The sequence below is a fragment of the Osmerus mordax genome, chromosome 15 (assembly GCF_038355195.1).
Source record: "Osmerus mordax isolate fOsmMor3 chromosome 15, fOsmMor3.pri, whole genome shotgun sequence".
Classification (NCBI taxonomy): domain Eukaryota; kingdom Metazoa; phylum Chordata; class Actinopteri; order Osmeriformes; family Osmeridae; genus Osmerus; species Osmerus mordax.
In genome coordinates, this window is record NC_090064.1 from 10991969 (window position 1) to 11006950 (window position 14982).

General features: G+C 44.3%; 2 protein-coding genes across 4 annotated transcripts; both read left to right on the forward strand.

Moving 5' to 3' along the window:
* The first annotated feature begins 111 nt into the window (after positions 1 to 111).
* LOC136957520 (palmitoyltransferase ZDHHC20-B-like) lies at positions 112 to 7920 on the forward strand. Of its 2 annotated transcripts, XM_067251506.1 has the most exons (13): positions 112 to 229; positions 907 to 933; positions 1703 to 1797; positions 1900 to 2020; positions 2134 to 2203; positions 2319 to 2351; positions 2527 to 2647; positions 3560 to 3692; positions 4044 to 4170; positions 4310 to 4402; positions 4518 to 4633; positions 4739 to 4786; positions 4907 to 7920. In XM_067251506.1, the coding sequence occupies exons 1-12, from the start codon at positions 112 to 114 to the stop codon at positions 4780 to 4782; spliced, it is 1098 nt and encodes a 365-aa protein (XP_067107607.1). In that variant the 3' UTR covers positions 4783 to 4786; positions 4907 to 7920. The 2 variants fall into 2 exon arrangements, with proteins under 2 accessions (XP_067107607.1, XP_067107606.1); XM_067251505.1 differs by having other exon boundaries at positions 3560 to 4170.
* A 2296-nt stretch (positions 7921 to 10216) lies between these two features.
* Positions 10217 to 14439, forward strand: slc51a (solute carrier family 51 member A). 2 transcript variants are annotated; one of them, XM_067251507.1, is made up of 8 exons: positions 10217 to 10593; positions 12054 to 12205; positions 12299 to 12372; positions 12589 to 12747; positions 13181 to 13292; positions 13381 to 13527; positions 13630 to 13735; positions 13920 to 14439. In XM_067251507.1, exons 1-8 carry the CDS (start codon positions 10521 to 10523, stop codon positions 14075 to 14077), a joined length of 981 nt encoding a protein of 326 aa, XP_067107608.1. In that variant the 5' UTR covers positions 10217 to 10520; the 3' UTR covers positions 14078 to 14439. The 2 variants fall into 2 exon arrangements, with proteins under 2 accessions (XP_067107608.1, XP_067107609.1); XM_067251508.1 differs by lacking the exon at positions 10217 to 10593 and adding an exon at positions 11042 to 11109.
* The last annotated feature ends 543 nt before the right edge of the window (positions 14440 to 14982 follow it).

A 14982-nucleotide genomic window follows, 5' to 3' on the forward strand; every position in this document is an offset into this window, starting at 1 on the left:
CAAGGTAGCCTATTCCACTTTCTCAATGAATCGAATCGCCGTTGTGGAGGAGCTAAAACTTCTTCTTGACGTCACATCAGCGCTCACCCTTGCATTTTGGTCACAGTAAAGATGGCGCCCACCCATGTACTGAGATGCTGTCAACGGGGCTTAGCCTGGATACCTGTTATTTTTATCGCCCTGGTTGTCTGCTGGTCCTATTATGCATATGTCGTGGAACTTTGCATTTGTAAGTACAACACCTGTTAGTTCATTAAAGTGTATGTTTTAGCGTCGAGGCTAAGCGTGCTGTATTTTGGATAGCTGTATCAGCTTGACAGCTGGACAGGAAGTAAGAAGGAAATTATTGCAGCTCGGCAACTAGCTAACAATGGATTGCCAAACTAAAATACCCACCACATTTGATTTTGATTTTGATTTTTTTTTTAAATTTTTATTGTAATTGCAATGGTTTTGTAAAACATTTTATAATTGAGTATGGCCCCGTTGTCACTACTCCCAGTTCCAACCTGGTCGTTATTTTCCTAGGCAGAATGTAACTGTAATGAAATTAGCTATCCAGCTACTAGCTAGCTTTTTTTGTTGTTCACGTCAACACCTGATTAAGGTAGGTAGCAACCTGGTTAGCTATCATAAATTACTAAGATGTGTAGACTAACCGGTGTGCATATAAGATATCATATGGGCGTGGCATCATTTATCCTCAAATTTTTGGCATTCATTGTCAAAATTGACGAATACACAAGTGCATTTAGAGGATCCAAATTATGAGAAAGGTGACGACGTTTGATTCTTGATCCTGTCTAATAAGGTTTATTATTTTCCTGTAGATCAAGCTGCCATTGAGGCAGCGTTTAAGACTAACGTTTTATCAATACCTTTTGTTTTCTCTCTTGTCTTTTGCAGTCACCATCCCCAGCATAGGAGAAAAGAGTAAGTGGAGTGTGGTTTGGACAGGATTTATGTTTCACAGGGTGGATGGCTTTTATTGAAATTAGCCCATTTGTTGCTCATTGGGATCCTTGTCTGGGCAAGGGGCTGTAGGTCTTTAGTCCATTGAAATGTAGTCTATTTGCCCTGGCAGGACCAGACACATTTTGGCACAGGCTTAACTCTTCTGGCGTTAAGAGTCCAGTAGAGTGAGCGGGTATCCAAATGAGAGTGGACACACAAAACACATCTATAAATTGTAGGGGGTCAAGGACAAAATCATTGTACTCATCAACTGAGAGTGGAAGCACACACACACACCCATCTGTAAGATTTAGGGGCTCTGGAACAAAGTCATACTTCTCATCAACTGAGAGATTAATCAACTGAGAGGATACACACACACACAGCTCTACAGAGCTTAGAGGCTCAGCATAGTGTCAGTGGCTGTAGGACAGCTCTATTTATTGGTGGATTGGCCCTGAAGCGTGGGCAGGCCTGGGTAACACTGCGTCAGAAGTCACACACCACAGATACACAACCTCAGCCGTGTGTCAGTCTGCTAGCCCAGATAAGACCCACTGAGTCCTCAGGTTATTTGTTTTTACTTAAGGTTGGCCTGCTCCAGGGCCAGATACAGAAAGACGGATTTAAGGAAGGGAGATAAGAACCAAATTAAATCAATATTCTGATATTAGAGATAGCAACAGCTAGTGTAGACATGAGTAGCTGTTCATGCGTGGCTGGTTTTGACTGGCTGTTTTTTCAACAGTAATCTACCTGGTGTTCTTTCACCTCTTCTTCATCATGTTTGTGTGGTCGTACTGGAAGACCATCTTCTCCAGACCTGCAAACCCTTCCAAAGAGGTATCCCCACTAATCCAGCACATTACTGTGTGTGTGTGTGTTTAATGTGTATATATATATGTTTATATTTCTCTGTCCTCCCATCCTCCCTGTGTCTCTCAGTTCTGCCTGCCCAAAGCAGAGAAGGAGCAGTATGAGAAGGAGGAGAGGCCCGAGACGCAGCAGGAGATCCTGTGGCGAGCTGCCACCAACCTGCCGCTCTACACACGCACTGGGGCCGGAGGTGTGTACGAAGTGTGTGTGGGTGTTTGGGCGTGTGTGCGTGTGGGATCATGCCCTTTTGTACTTCTTGATACTGGCCAAGTGGAGAGTTCATCAGGTGTGTGTTCTGTGCAGCTGTCCGATACTGCGATCGCTGTCAGGTGATCAAGCCGGACAGGTGCCACCATTGCTCTGCCTGTGACATGTAAGTGTCGTGCCTTTCTCATCTCTTCCCAAAAAATTAAATAAAAATAGTTCCCTTGTCACGTATTCCTTCACATGTCTTCTCTCCTCTCTTCTTTCTCTTTCTACCTGTGAAGGTGTGTGCTAAAGATGGATCACCATTGTCCTTGGTATGTACCCCGTGGTCACCGAACACTGAAATCCAAAACTGTTCAATTAGTGTGGTGTATGTAGTCCTTCAGTTGGTTCTTGTGAATGAGGAAGCGGAGGACTAACTGAATTTCCTGTGTGTATGTGTATCTCTCTGTTGGTGGATATGTCTGTGTCCCTGTGTGTGTCTCTCAGGGTGAACAACTGCGTGGGATTCTCCAACTACAAGTTCTTCATCCTCTTCCTGGCCTACTCGCTGGTGTACTGTTTGTTCATTGCAGCCACCGTTCTGCAGTATTTCATCAAGTTCTGGACAGTGAGTAAAGACGCCAGGCCCATCTTTAGCCGTGCCCTGCCACCCATCCCTCTAACAAACACAGAGCAGGGCTCCTCTCCAACATCTACTGCTTTGGTCTGGTACAGGTCACCTGTGTGCGTGTGCCTGTCCCACAGTGAGCTGACCAGCCTCCTAACTGTGCTTCTCTTCTGTTGCAGAGAGCCCTCTCTCTCCTTTCATTCCTCCACTAACTTCACTCTGTCTCCTTCCTCTCCTCTTCCACACAAACAGGGTCATTGTGCAAAGTCCCCCCCCCCTTCACTCTCTCTCTTTCTCTCTGGTTGTTCACCCCTTCACAGCCCGCTCCACAATCGATGCCATCAGTCCCACCGTCCAGCCGCCACCCCTACTCCTCCCTGCTCACTTGTCCTTCTCTCCCCTTTCTCCCTCTCCTCCTCTCACTTTGTTCCCTCTCAATAGATAATACCATTGTCTTCTCGGCTATCCCTTGTCTCTTATCTCTCATTCCCTCCCTCACCCCGTCTGGCCTTGCCCCCTTTTCACCCTCTGTCCTTCCCTGAACTGTCCCGTCCTCCCGTCCCCCTCTCTGTACCCTCGTCTAACCATTCTGTCTCTGTTTGTACTAAAGCTTTGCCGGAGGAAATCGGCAGAGAACTGCCCCAAGGTAACCCACCCCTCCAAAGCCTTAGCGTTGCTGCTCCTTTCAGCGTGCTCCTATGCCTGCCGATGATGTCAGAGTGTGTGTGCCATGATGTGTCGTACCGTTGTGACGTGGTTGCTGTGAAGACCAGTGTCTCTCACTCTCTCTCTCGCTCTCTCTCTCTCTCTCACACTCTCTCTCCATCTCTCTCTCTCTCCTCGTCTTGTTCCTGTGTGGTTTAGATGTTGACACGTTGTCTCTCTCTCTCTCTCCTCCCGTCTCCTCCCCAGAATGAGCTGCCAGACACTCACGCCAAATTCCATGTCTTGTTTCTCTTTTTTGTGGCGGCCATGTTCTGCATCAGCATTCTGTCTCTCTTCAGCTACCACCTGTGGCTGGTAGGGAAGAACAGGTCCACCATAGGTAACGCACTCTCTCACACACCACTTACCAGACATGTACACTCTCTCTCACACACACCACTTACCAGACATGTACACTCTCTCTCTCTCTCACACACACACAAAAACACACACATTCACCTTCCCAGATATACAAGCACTCTCCCCCAAACTTATAAACACAGTCCTACTCCCCAGCACTCATTAACTATGCTCCACCTAAACCCCCACCCCACCAATTGCTCTTCCACTCATGCCAGAACACAGGCCTTTCAGCTCCTAATTGTCTGTTGCCTAGTTGCCATACTCTACCTCTTTCCTTCCCTTTTGCTCTCTCTTTCTGTCTCCCCCTTTCTGTTTGTCTCTGTTCTAGAGGCATTCAGAGCGCCCGTGTTCAGGACCGGCTCTGACAAGAACGGCTTCTCCTTGGGCTTCCGCAAGAACATCGGCCAGGTGTTTGGAGACCAGAAGAAGTACTGGCTGCTACCAATCTTCACTGGGTGAGATGGACACTGTCAGGACTGCAGTTCCCCGTCAACCATTGGCTAGAAAGTGTGGATTTGCAGCATTAGAATTAGCTATTTGTCAATGACCGCCCGGTCTCTTAACACTGAGTCTGTCCTCCTTTGGTGTGTCCAGTCAAGGAGATGGTCAGACGTTCCCCACTCGCTTGGTCAGTTTGGACGCAGAACAGGCCACAGTCACCTTGCAGCGACCAGAGGCCAATAAAAGGTGATCCTGGAACACTAATAATAATACGTCACCGCTATTCGCTGTCACTCAGTTGTTTGTGTGCAATAACTGTGTATCACTGGAGCTGTGTGACAGACAGTTGTGTTTGTTACAGCGCTGAGGATGTTCCAGCAAGTCCACTCAGCGACTCCCAAAACCGTCTCCTTAGCAACGACCAGCACGCCAACAACATTGCCGAGGAGCACCTGGAGAAGGGCACCCTGGAACCAGGTAGGTTCCAGGGTGCCCTGTTACTATGGCAACAGGTTTTCACCTTCCCCGCTTCCTTAATTCTTGTTCTTTGTCCTGGTATCTGACTTTTGACTTGTGTTTCAGCTGAAAGTGACACAATCACAATATCCATGGAGAGCGAGTCATAACCAGGTGAGCCAATCACTCAGATCTGGACAGCATTGTTATTCATTGGCTGACTTGGACGCAGGAAGTTATGTATACTTAACTTCAGTTGTTAATCTGTCCCTCTCTTGCCCTCCCCTCCCCCAGGAGAAAACGCCAGCCGTTTTTATATAATGCCTTAAGCAATGCTACACTTCAGTTGGTTGCCATGGAAACAACCTCCTCCTAGCGCTCCACTCATCAATACAGACATGACCCACTCGGCATAGCCCTGGACACGCATGCCTTATACTCATCCACCGGGGAGACAGCAGACAGGCAGCCTTGTTAAACATCAGCAGCTTGGCCACACACACGTCACCCCCCCCCCCCCCCCCCTATACACAGTCTAAATCATGCACACTGTCTTTTATTAACCTTGATCAAAAGCTGATAATTATTGCAACTCACATTGATCTTAGACTGTTAATGAATGCAAGCATCACAAGATGATGGCAAGAATAATAATCAATCACAATGTTACTGTGCCAAAATCTGATTGGAAGTCACAGGAAGCAGAAAAGGATAGGAACCAGTCAGTACTGGGAACTGGACATTGGGACTGTAGTGGTTTTTCTACAGATTTTTCACTCTGGTTGTAGAAGGGGTGCATGAATGGCACCCTGACTGGTAGTACTAGATAGAAGATACTTTTTTGTGTTAACTTGTGTTTGAGCTAGTGCTTGGATTACACCATAGATGGATATCATGGCTAGGAACTGAAATCTGGACTGTACCCCAAAAGCTCCCCTCGTGTATGAAATGCTGGACTTAACCATGCTGAGGTGAAAGGGGGCACAGACCCCAGAGTTTGATATCAAAGCACAAGATGGCGCATTTGCACTTTCTAGATTAAGTTTTGACGTCCATCGGCTCAAATGTGCTGCTTTTTATCATGTCCAAAAAGATTAGGGATGTTTGTGTGTTCTTTCTAGAATGAAGAGTGTGTGTGCGTTAGTGAGTGTTTACCTCTGTGTGTGGGGACAGGGATAAGCGCTTGTTGTTGTTGGAAACTAGAATGATCAGCTTTATGTGTTCATCTGTTAGCTTGATTTAGTTCAGTGTCATCGGCATTGATAAACGATTGTTTTTACATATCGGACTACAACCTCCTCACCTTCAAAGCCCACCTTTGGTTGCCAAATAAAGGGCTGACCTACCTGGAACTCTTACTTCTGAACAGTGAAGTGTTTACAACATGTGAGCGATGATACCTCTGCTTTCACCTCATTAACCAGTGTCATAGAAACCAAATGAAAATATATTTTATTTTTCCTCGCAAGGTTTACCTGTGCACACCTGTGGTTGCTGCGGGTGGAGCTCCCTGCAGTACTAGCGATAGCCAGCAGGGGGCCCTACCACACTCCTAGCTGTTTGGACTCCTCCAGCTGCGTGTCATGTGATGTACTTATCAACTGTTCAGAATTTGTTGTTCAACCAAAAAGTAGTGCCTCACTGCTTATGGTCACCTCTGTGGCAGTCCACACAACCATTTTGTACATGGAAATGAATCCTGTGTCTTTGCAGCCCAGCTTGGCTTGTGTAAAGTGCTGCGTTATGAGCTGTATTGTGTCATTGTTTAACATCTGTGACTGAGATGATGTGAATGACTGAACAGGGTCGTGAAAGGCTGGATGTCATCATATGACAGATAAAGGTTTTGGATACCAACAGAATTCAGTATCAAACCAAATACTTAAACATGGCTGTACTGTGTTAAGATCAAAGGCTGAAATGTATATAAAGAAAGGCCAGTATGGACATCTGTCAAGCCCCGGTCATGTCCAATTATACAACCTGCTGTTCCTGTGCTGTGGAGTTACAGTAGTGATGTGTGTGTGTGTGTGTGTGTGTCAGTGGAAATTGTGAAGTCATACTGAATGTACTGCAAAGGGACAATGCTAGTTTGTGGGCACAGCCTTTTTTGTACTGCATTCTTTTTCATATTTTACTCCTGCCTTTCCTGGTCCTGATCCCTGAGACTCCCTGACCTGCAAGTTTTAAATGTTTCCCTCTTCCAACACACTTGGTTCAAATGAATGGGTAGTTATCAGGCTTCTGCTGAGCTTGACCCATTCATTTGAGTCAGGTGTGTTGGAAGACAGAAACATCTAAGGCATGCAGGGCAGGGGATTGAGAGGACCAGGATTGGAAACCACTTTTACTTTTCAATTTCCTTTTGGCCCAGACCATATCCGTTTGTCCAGCCCTTTCTCCCTGCTAGCTGATAGAGCAGAACCTTCTGGAGGTTGTCTCTGCAGCCAGAGCCAGCGTGTTCTTAGTATAATAGAATTATAAGATTCAAGATGGGCTATGTTTAGTTGTGAATTACACTAATCATCATTCCTTTTTTCCTATAAAAATGCGGTTTCTAGATATCTGGCCAAGTACCCCTCTTCGCTCTCTTGGTAATGGTTTTAATGCATATCCTTTATGATATGCTGCTCTCCAGTCTAGCCAGTTATTTCTGTGCTTCAGATGGACCTACTTATGTTGCTAGCGCATTGCCCGAGACACTACCTGTGTCAAACTTCAACTTGAGTGCTCTTTTATAATGTTTCTTCTTGGGAGAAATGCCTCTGAATGGCCACACATATCACAGAGTTTTTATTAACACATTACTTATGTACATAGCACTACTGCTTAAACGCATGAAGCTTAGCTGTTTACATGTTTTTTGTGGTGGGGAGGGGGGGGGGGGATAACGCTGTTTCAAACTATCATATTTTCTTATTTTTAGCTTTCAGCAGACTTATCTATCTTTCAGGCTCATACTTATGTTCCACACATCCATATAACTGAAGCCATAGTGATTCCTTTTAACAAGGGGAATGTCAAATGTCCATAATGTTGGACTTGTTTTGGTGATGGTTTTACTAACCCACAACCTCTCTGCATGCACAGTGCAGGTGTATTTGTACTCTGCTTATCGCAAGCTTAATATTTTCCTTTGTTACAATGTCATGTTTTACAATGTGTGTAAATATATTGATTATGTAAAAACACTGCGTATATATTTTTCTTGTCCGATTAATTTTACCGTTCCTATTTTGTGAATGAAGTAATTGCTTATATATGGTTATTAACATGGAGAAATAACAATAAATGTTTTTTTTAATCTTTTTGAGATTCCAGTCTTTTTATTCCATGGATTCATTGATACCATGATGAAACAGAAAACGAAACTAAAAAAGATTATGATCGATCAGGATGGAAACAAAGAGAAAGTGAAATCATTTTAAACGTAGAATTCATCCAGTAACAATGAAACCTTCCCTCGACCTTTGACCTCTCACACCTGCCAAAAGCCTTTATTCATTTGAACTTTGAATCCAGGCTTTTTGCTAGTGAGGTGTATGTCCTGCACTCTTACTATCACAGCAAAACATACATACACATACAGAGAGAGCATACACACACACATCCACAGTTGTGTTTGTAGTTGGGCCCTTCCCCAATGAGACTCCTGCTGGACCTGTAGAATCATGCAGCTGGCTTCTGATGTTATTAGCTAGTGCAGGTAAACATTAACTGAGAAACACTGACTTAAAACACCAAAAGGGGTGTGATGAAACATGATTAATCCCAAACTGTAATTTCTGACTAGACCTATAAGTGGCTGTGTGTGTGTGTGTGTGTGTGTGTGTGAGAGAGGATATGTACAGCCTCCTGGGTGGAAAGAAACTGATGTGTACCCTGGAGTTGAACAACCTCTGTGTTTCTGATCTGGGTGACATACAGTCTCTGAGAGCAAACAGCACCCTATCTGTAAAGTTCAAGTCCTACAAGGACATCACTGAAACCACTCTGGGTTAGCCTGCGTTACAATGGATAAAAGATCTTAACACCATTTCCTCTTAGCCTACATTCTGTTTAGTATTTTTAATTTCTCCTGTAAACTAAACAGTTGTTAGTCCTTGAAATTATCCACTTCTATAGATTATATAACATTGGATTTGATTAAATGTAACTTTATTTATCACTGAAAGGAAATTCTGATGTGGCAGCACCTATTAAATGAACATCAGAAGGATCAACGCAAAAAAAAAAAAAGAACATCCAGGTATATGCAGTCAATTCACAGTATTGCCTGAAACAGTATTTAAAACAAGGAACAGGGTATATGTTGTTCAGAATGTCTGGTGTTCCATGATCAATCAGGTCAGAACTATATGGAACACACACAACACTGGCTCAAGGACTTGTATCATGTACAAGGGCTGACTCATAGTACAGTATCTTGTTGGCTGGCAGGAAGGACCTCCTGACGTGTTCTGTTGAGCATCGTGGCAGTACATGTCTGTTGCTGAAAGTGCTCCTATGCTCAGCCAGAAGATAAAAGATAATACCTTCCACAATCCACATTGTCCTACACATTTCAAAGTACCCGAGCCTCCTCAGAGTCGGCTCTGACCCTTATTGTATAGATTCTGGGTGTTACCAGTTCACTCAAGTCTGGGTTTTATCCAGGGTGTTTTAGGAGTATCCAAGTTAGGTGTGCCAGGTACACATCTGTCTGGACTTGAACATTGTCATGCAGAGATTCAGTCTGATTAATGTACAATTCACTTTGAGATTTATAAGCGTGTGGGTGCCTGTGTGTGTGTGTGTGTGTGCGTGTGTGTTGGTGTGTGTGTGTGTGTGTGTGTGTGTGTGTGTGTGTGAAAGAAAGCCAAAGAGATCTCCAGAGAGAGTTTGTGTTCCCAGCTCTCTTCCAGTGCCAGTCCAATGTGTTTGAACATGCCACAGGTAGAGAGAGAAGTTTTCATTCTTTTACCAAGTGAAACAAAAGCAAATGTTATTTCATCCGAGGTCATGATTTGGAAGGGGGTGACCAGGTTGTGGGCAACTGTATTAGAACAACAATCCTGTGTTTTTATCAAGGTCAAATCATGAAATCAGATCCCAACTCAAGAGCACAAGAAAAAGCATGGAGGCAACTCTGAGAGGATTACTCAGATTATGAACAAATAAGTGTCCACTGACATTCACACGAGGTTGTTTTGTTATTTTTGTGAATGTGTTCATCAAAGATAGGCCTCTGCATGTATTCTAATGTTAGAGTGGGGAACTCAGGCAAGCCTTGCAAAAGCCTCACATGATGACGCCTCTAGCTGCTGTTTCCATGGCAGTGCAGGACATGTGATGGGGAACGCGCTTATGTCAGCCTCACCCAGGATCCTGAGGAATGCCCCTCTGCTGCCCCCACCCCCCTCATCCTTTTATCCGATCTCTAGGCTACCCTTTTGTGTTTTTGTAAGTGTATGCCGCTATATAACGAAATACAAAACACAAAAGCATCCTTTCTTTTTATTTGGGCCATAACTTTTACTAATTGATATTCTGTATCGCTGGCCGTTCATTATTTGATCGCTTATGCACTTTTTACTTGTAGACGCCCAAGAAGAAAAACACAGAGGGAGGGTTTGAGTTGATTCACGACACTCGAGCGACTGTCGTGATTTGCACAATTGGCCTCTCGAATTGTAGGTAACCTTACGTCGGATGGAAACCCTGCAGTGATTTGTCAAGGGTCTGCCATCCGTTGCTTAACAGAAGGCGGGTTCTATTTCAACAACAATTTGGAAACCGGTAACCGTCCCTCGTTCGCCCACGGTAGTGAAGTTCATCGGGAAAGGTAAAAGTTTCAGAGAGCTGATGTCAGTGACAGAAACTCGATCACCGACCATCGTTGACTCTTCGCTCTATCGAAACCAGCAGGATGGACCCGTCTAACCGAACCATCGACCCCAGCTGCAGGGACAGACCTCCACTCGCCATCGACATTATTGTCCGTAAGTAACTGTCTTTCTATATATTTTTAGTACCTTTTTTGCGCTTTGAAACACTCAATTCAATCATGATATTTTTCCGTCAAGTTATCTCGCACCTGTCGCAGCATATATAATATCTAGTCATGTCCATCTATCCTGTACGCTATTTCACACACAACTAACACTTTTTACAATGTGTTAGGAAATTACTGTAAATCCATTATCAGACATTTGATAATCATCCTGACGTGTTTACAAGTGTAATTCATATTCTAGCTGTCAGTGAACATTTAAACTTCTATGATTAATTCTGCTTTCAGCCATTGGGTGTGTAGACCCACTCGGATTAACATGCAATAATTGAGATGAAGTGCATCTTTATGAAATTAGGATTGAAAAGGGTGTTGAATTGACTTGGAAGGCCGCAACCAATGCAGTATTGTTTGTACTGCAGGATGTTCTCAGAAGTCAAAGGCTGTAGAATGGTATGAGGATGGTTTGTCTCCCTGGGCAAGGTTTTTCCAGGACCCAATCAATGTGAGTGGTATAATCAGGATGATCTGAGAGGGGACTGAACAACTGAAGGTGGACATACGAGAAGTGGAATGGAGATAGTCTTGTGTTTTGTGTGAGTCAATATGTTGGGGCGTACAACGCAGAATCTATGTAATTTAGATGACACACATTTTATTGTAAGCATAGTGACTGACAGACTAGCAGAAGGGTGTGACATGGGTCTGAAACAGGCAGAGAGAAAGCACCATTTCTAGGAGTGTACATTTCTAAAGATGATCAGCCTGAGGATATTGCGTCACCTCCTGTTCATCAGAAATAAATCAAGAAACCCACAAATGATTACACATCATGAACTTCCTGTCCTTCAACCACACTTACTTTTTGGGAACGAAGACAGCTGTTTGGATGAAGTCGATAATTATATCCATATGTTTGCGTTCGCCTGACTTTATTTCAACCAAACTGACACATTTCCCAGAAGCAGGAACAGGCTCACTATGTCTCTGTACACTCATCAGATACATTTTGTTTTTTACGGTGTTTGCGTGTTTGCATGCAAGTATGTCTTCTGTGGGAAGTGCTCGTTTTGGGCCATTACGGGTTTCTTGTTTGTTATTTTCATTGACCTGGATCTCTCACAGCCGCAGGTTTCCCGGAACACAGAACCCATTACCAGTTAATTCCATCTGTTGCTTATTGTCCAAAACAGTCATACCACACTGATTAGAAAACCTATAGTACCATGGCTCAATATAGATATACCTTGTTCTCATACCAAGCCTACCATGCCTTCACCAGACTTCCAGACACCAGATTCCTGTCGTCTTTTCTTACGTGCAGAAGAACAAAAACACTCAAAAACCCTCATCCCTTCTATGGACCGTCTCCTCACTGTGTCAGGTGGCTTTTTGAAAATAGCATTTTGGGTTCCAGCTCAGCTATGTGTGTGTGTGTTCCTCCACCAGAGCTGGACATCTTTGGGATCATACTGTACTCAGTTTTGACCTTCATGGCAACAGCATCCATGCTGGTCTACATAGAGGAATGTGTTTACATCTACAAAAAGGTGCCTTCCAACAAGAAGAGTATTATCATCTGGGTCAATGGGGCAGCACCGGTAAGAAAATGGGACCAAACATCTGGTAAAGAACAGAATAGAACAGAAATAAAACCTCCATAGTAATGTGTGTGTGTGTGTGTGTGTTTTCAGGTGATTGGGACCATGTCATGTCTGGGGATGTGGATTCCAAGAGCCACTATGTTTACTGACATGACCTCTGCAACGTAAGTCACACTTACTGCAGAGCTCTGCACATCCTCTCCTTCGTGTTGTTTCAGGCTGGAAGCCCTGTGGAGAGGGAGGTGAAAGAGCAGGAAAACCTACACTGTGTATCAGAACAGTGTCAAAATACAGTCAGTGTGTTTTTTCACTCAAGTATTCCTGTATAGCATTGTTTCTCTCTTACAACCCCTTTCGACTAACTCTCCCATTCTACTTAGCTACTTTGCAATCGTGGTGTTCAAGTTCCTGATCCTGATGATCGAGGAGGTGGGGGGCGACGAGGCTTTTCTTCTGCGTTCCAAGACCAAGACCCTGAGAATCAGCACCGGCCCCTGCTGCTGCTGCTGCCCCTGTCTGCCCCACGTCGCCATAACCCGGTAACCCACGGCAACTTCTGGGTGGGGAGGGTCAAAGGGTGGGCCAGGTGGTTTAGGGTAGCTCAACACATGGTCTGGATCTGACAAAACTATACTCCTTTTAAATTCAGGACATGTTAGTAAAAGGATTTTCTTGTACAGCTGAAAATCTTGGGTTAGTATCGATCCAGCGAGCCCTTTTGTTTGTTGAAGTGAAGCTTGACTATGTGAGGCCTCAGGTTGATCATCCGTAAGGCCACTCACCCTCTCCCTGTGTATGACCCTCCACACGCTCCCCCTGCTGGTCATGGCCTTGTACTACAGGTCTGCTCAGGACTACTCTGAAAAGCATGCATCCTCAAGTTCAAAGAGCAAAGCTGGTATACTTACTTAGCTATTACCTTGTGTAAGTTTTACTCAGGAGTCAAATGAATGTTTAATTTGATCCTTACAGGCGGACTCTGTTCTTGCTGAAGCTGGGCTCCTTCCAGTTTGCTGTGCTGAAGGTGGTCTTCACCATCCTGTCAATAATTCTCTGGACAAATGGCAACTTTGAGCTGACTGATGTGAGTTGGGATCATGGGAACACATACCCAATGGCAGATTAGGGTTTGGATACTCAGTCAGTCATCTGTGTGTGTGTGTGTGTCCCAGTTGGCCATAACAGGTTCTGCTATCTGGATCAACCCGTTTGTGGGTGTCCTCACCATCATCGCCCTGTGGCCCGTGGCCATCATGTTCATGCACCTCAGGACCACACTGCGAAGCCTCAAGATCATCCCCAAATATGCCATGTACCAGGTCAGTCCCAACAGACACCCCATAACCCCTCAGCTTATAGTTACAGTACCTTGTACACATACATTGATGTGTGTGTGTGTGTGTGTGTGTGTGTGTGTGTAGTTGGTTTTGGTCCTGAGCCAGCTGCAGTCAGCCATCATCAACATCCTGGCCATGAATGGGACCATAGCCTGTGCCCCTCCATATTCCTCCCAGGCCCGTGGTTACTGTAAGTTACTCACCCACCCCCTGGATCCTCCATCCTGCACACAGCAATATTGAGCTGTATAAAATATGCTATAGATTCCCTGGTATCAATGGGCCAACTGGGCTGTCTTGGCCCTTCTTTCTCTCTCTCTCTCTCTCTCTCTCTCTCTCTCTCTCTCTCTCTCTCTCTCTCTCTCTCTCTGTAGTGATGAGTCAGCAGTTGTTGATCCTGGAGATGTTCATCATCACCTTGGTAACTCGTTTACTGTACCGTCGCCAGTATGACCCCCTTCCTGACGAGAGCCAAGATGATGAGAACACCAAGATGGTTCCTGCACTCGCCAACGCTCCTAGCACTGCTTGAGCTGTGTTGGTATTTGTGTGTTTGAACGCTTTATACAGTGTGTGTTTGTGTCTATGTGTGTTCTTGTGTTTTTTCAACACAAAATCCCCTTTATAATATCCAACCCATGGAGTATACCCCAAGTTAGGGAAAGCTGTTTTGTATGGAACGAATGCCATTTTAAAAATGACAACTGTCTGGTGAGCTGCTTCTACTGATATTGAATACTGATGAAAAACTGTTATGCAGCTGAATATAGAAACGAAACAATACATGAGTCTATTATATGATTTCAGGAATGTATTTTTATCCCACTTTGTACCTTTGACAATATGCATGATCATGATGGACAATCAATTTATAATATACATTTTATCAGGATGGATGTGGTGTTTTTTTCTGCCTGTTGTGTTGCATGCTCTCTCTCTTTCAACACATCTTGCAACTGTGAAATAATGGGTCATTGCACACAGACAGATAGCCAACAGGAGGAGAAACTTTGCTCTCAACTTCAAATCACGTGTAGATTTTCATAGTGAGTGTGCATGTGAAAATGTTAAGGAATTTGCCCCAACATGCATTTTATGGCAATCCTTTTCTATTCAACACTCCTGTTCCACTGGTGTTTGTGTATGTGTTGCCCTAGTAGTTGAATCTATATATTTTCATCCACTTTTATCTATTTATTTCTGACATTAGATAATCATGTTTATTATAGTTAAAGTGAAACTGTTTCCGTTTCAAATGATACACGGTTGCAATACAAACAGTTTTTGTACAGGACAGGCCATATATCCAATCACTATTCAATATTTAGTCACATGTATGTTTAGCATATTCTGTAAACCAATCATAGTACAGTATCAACAGTCGCCGTCAAGTGCGGTTGACTCTGAATTTGAGAACGTTCTCTACGTGCAGTCTCG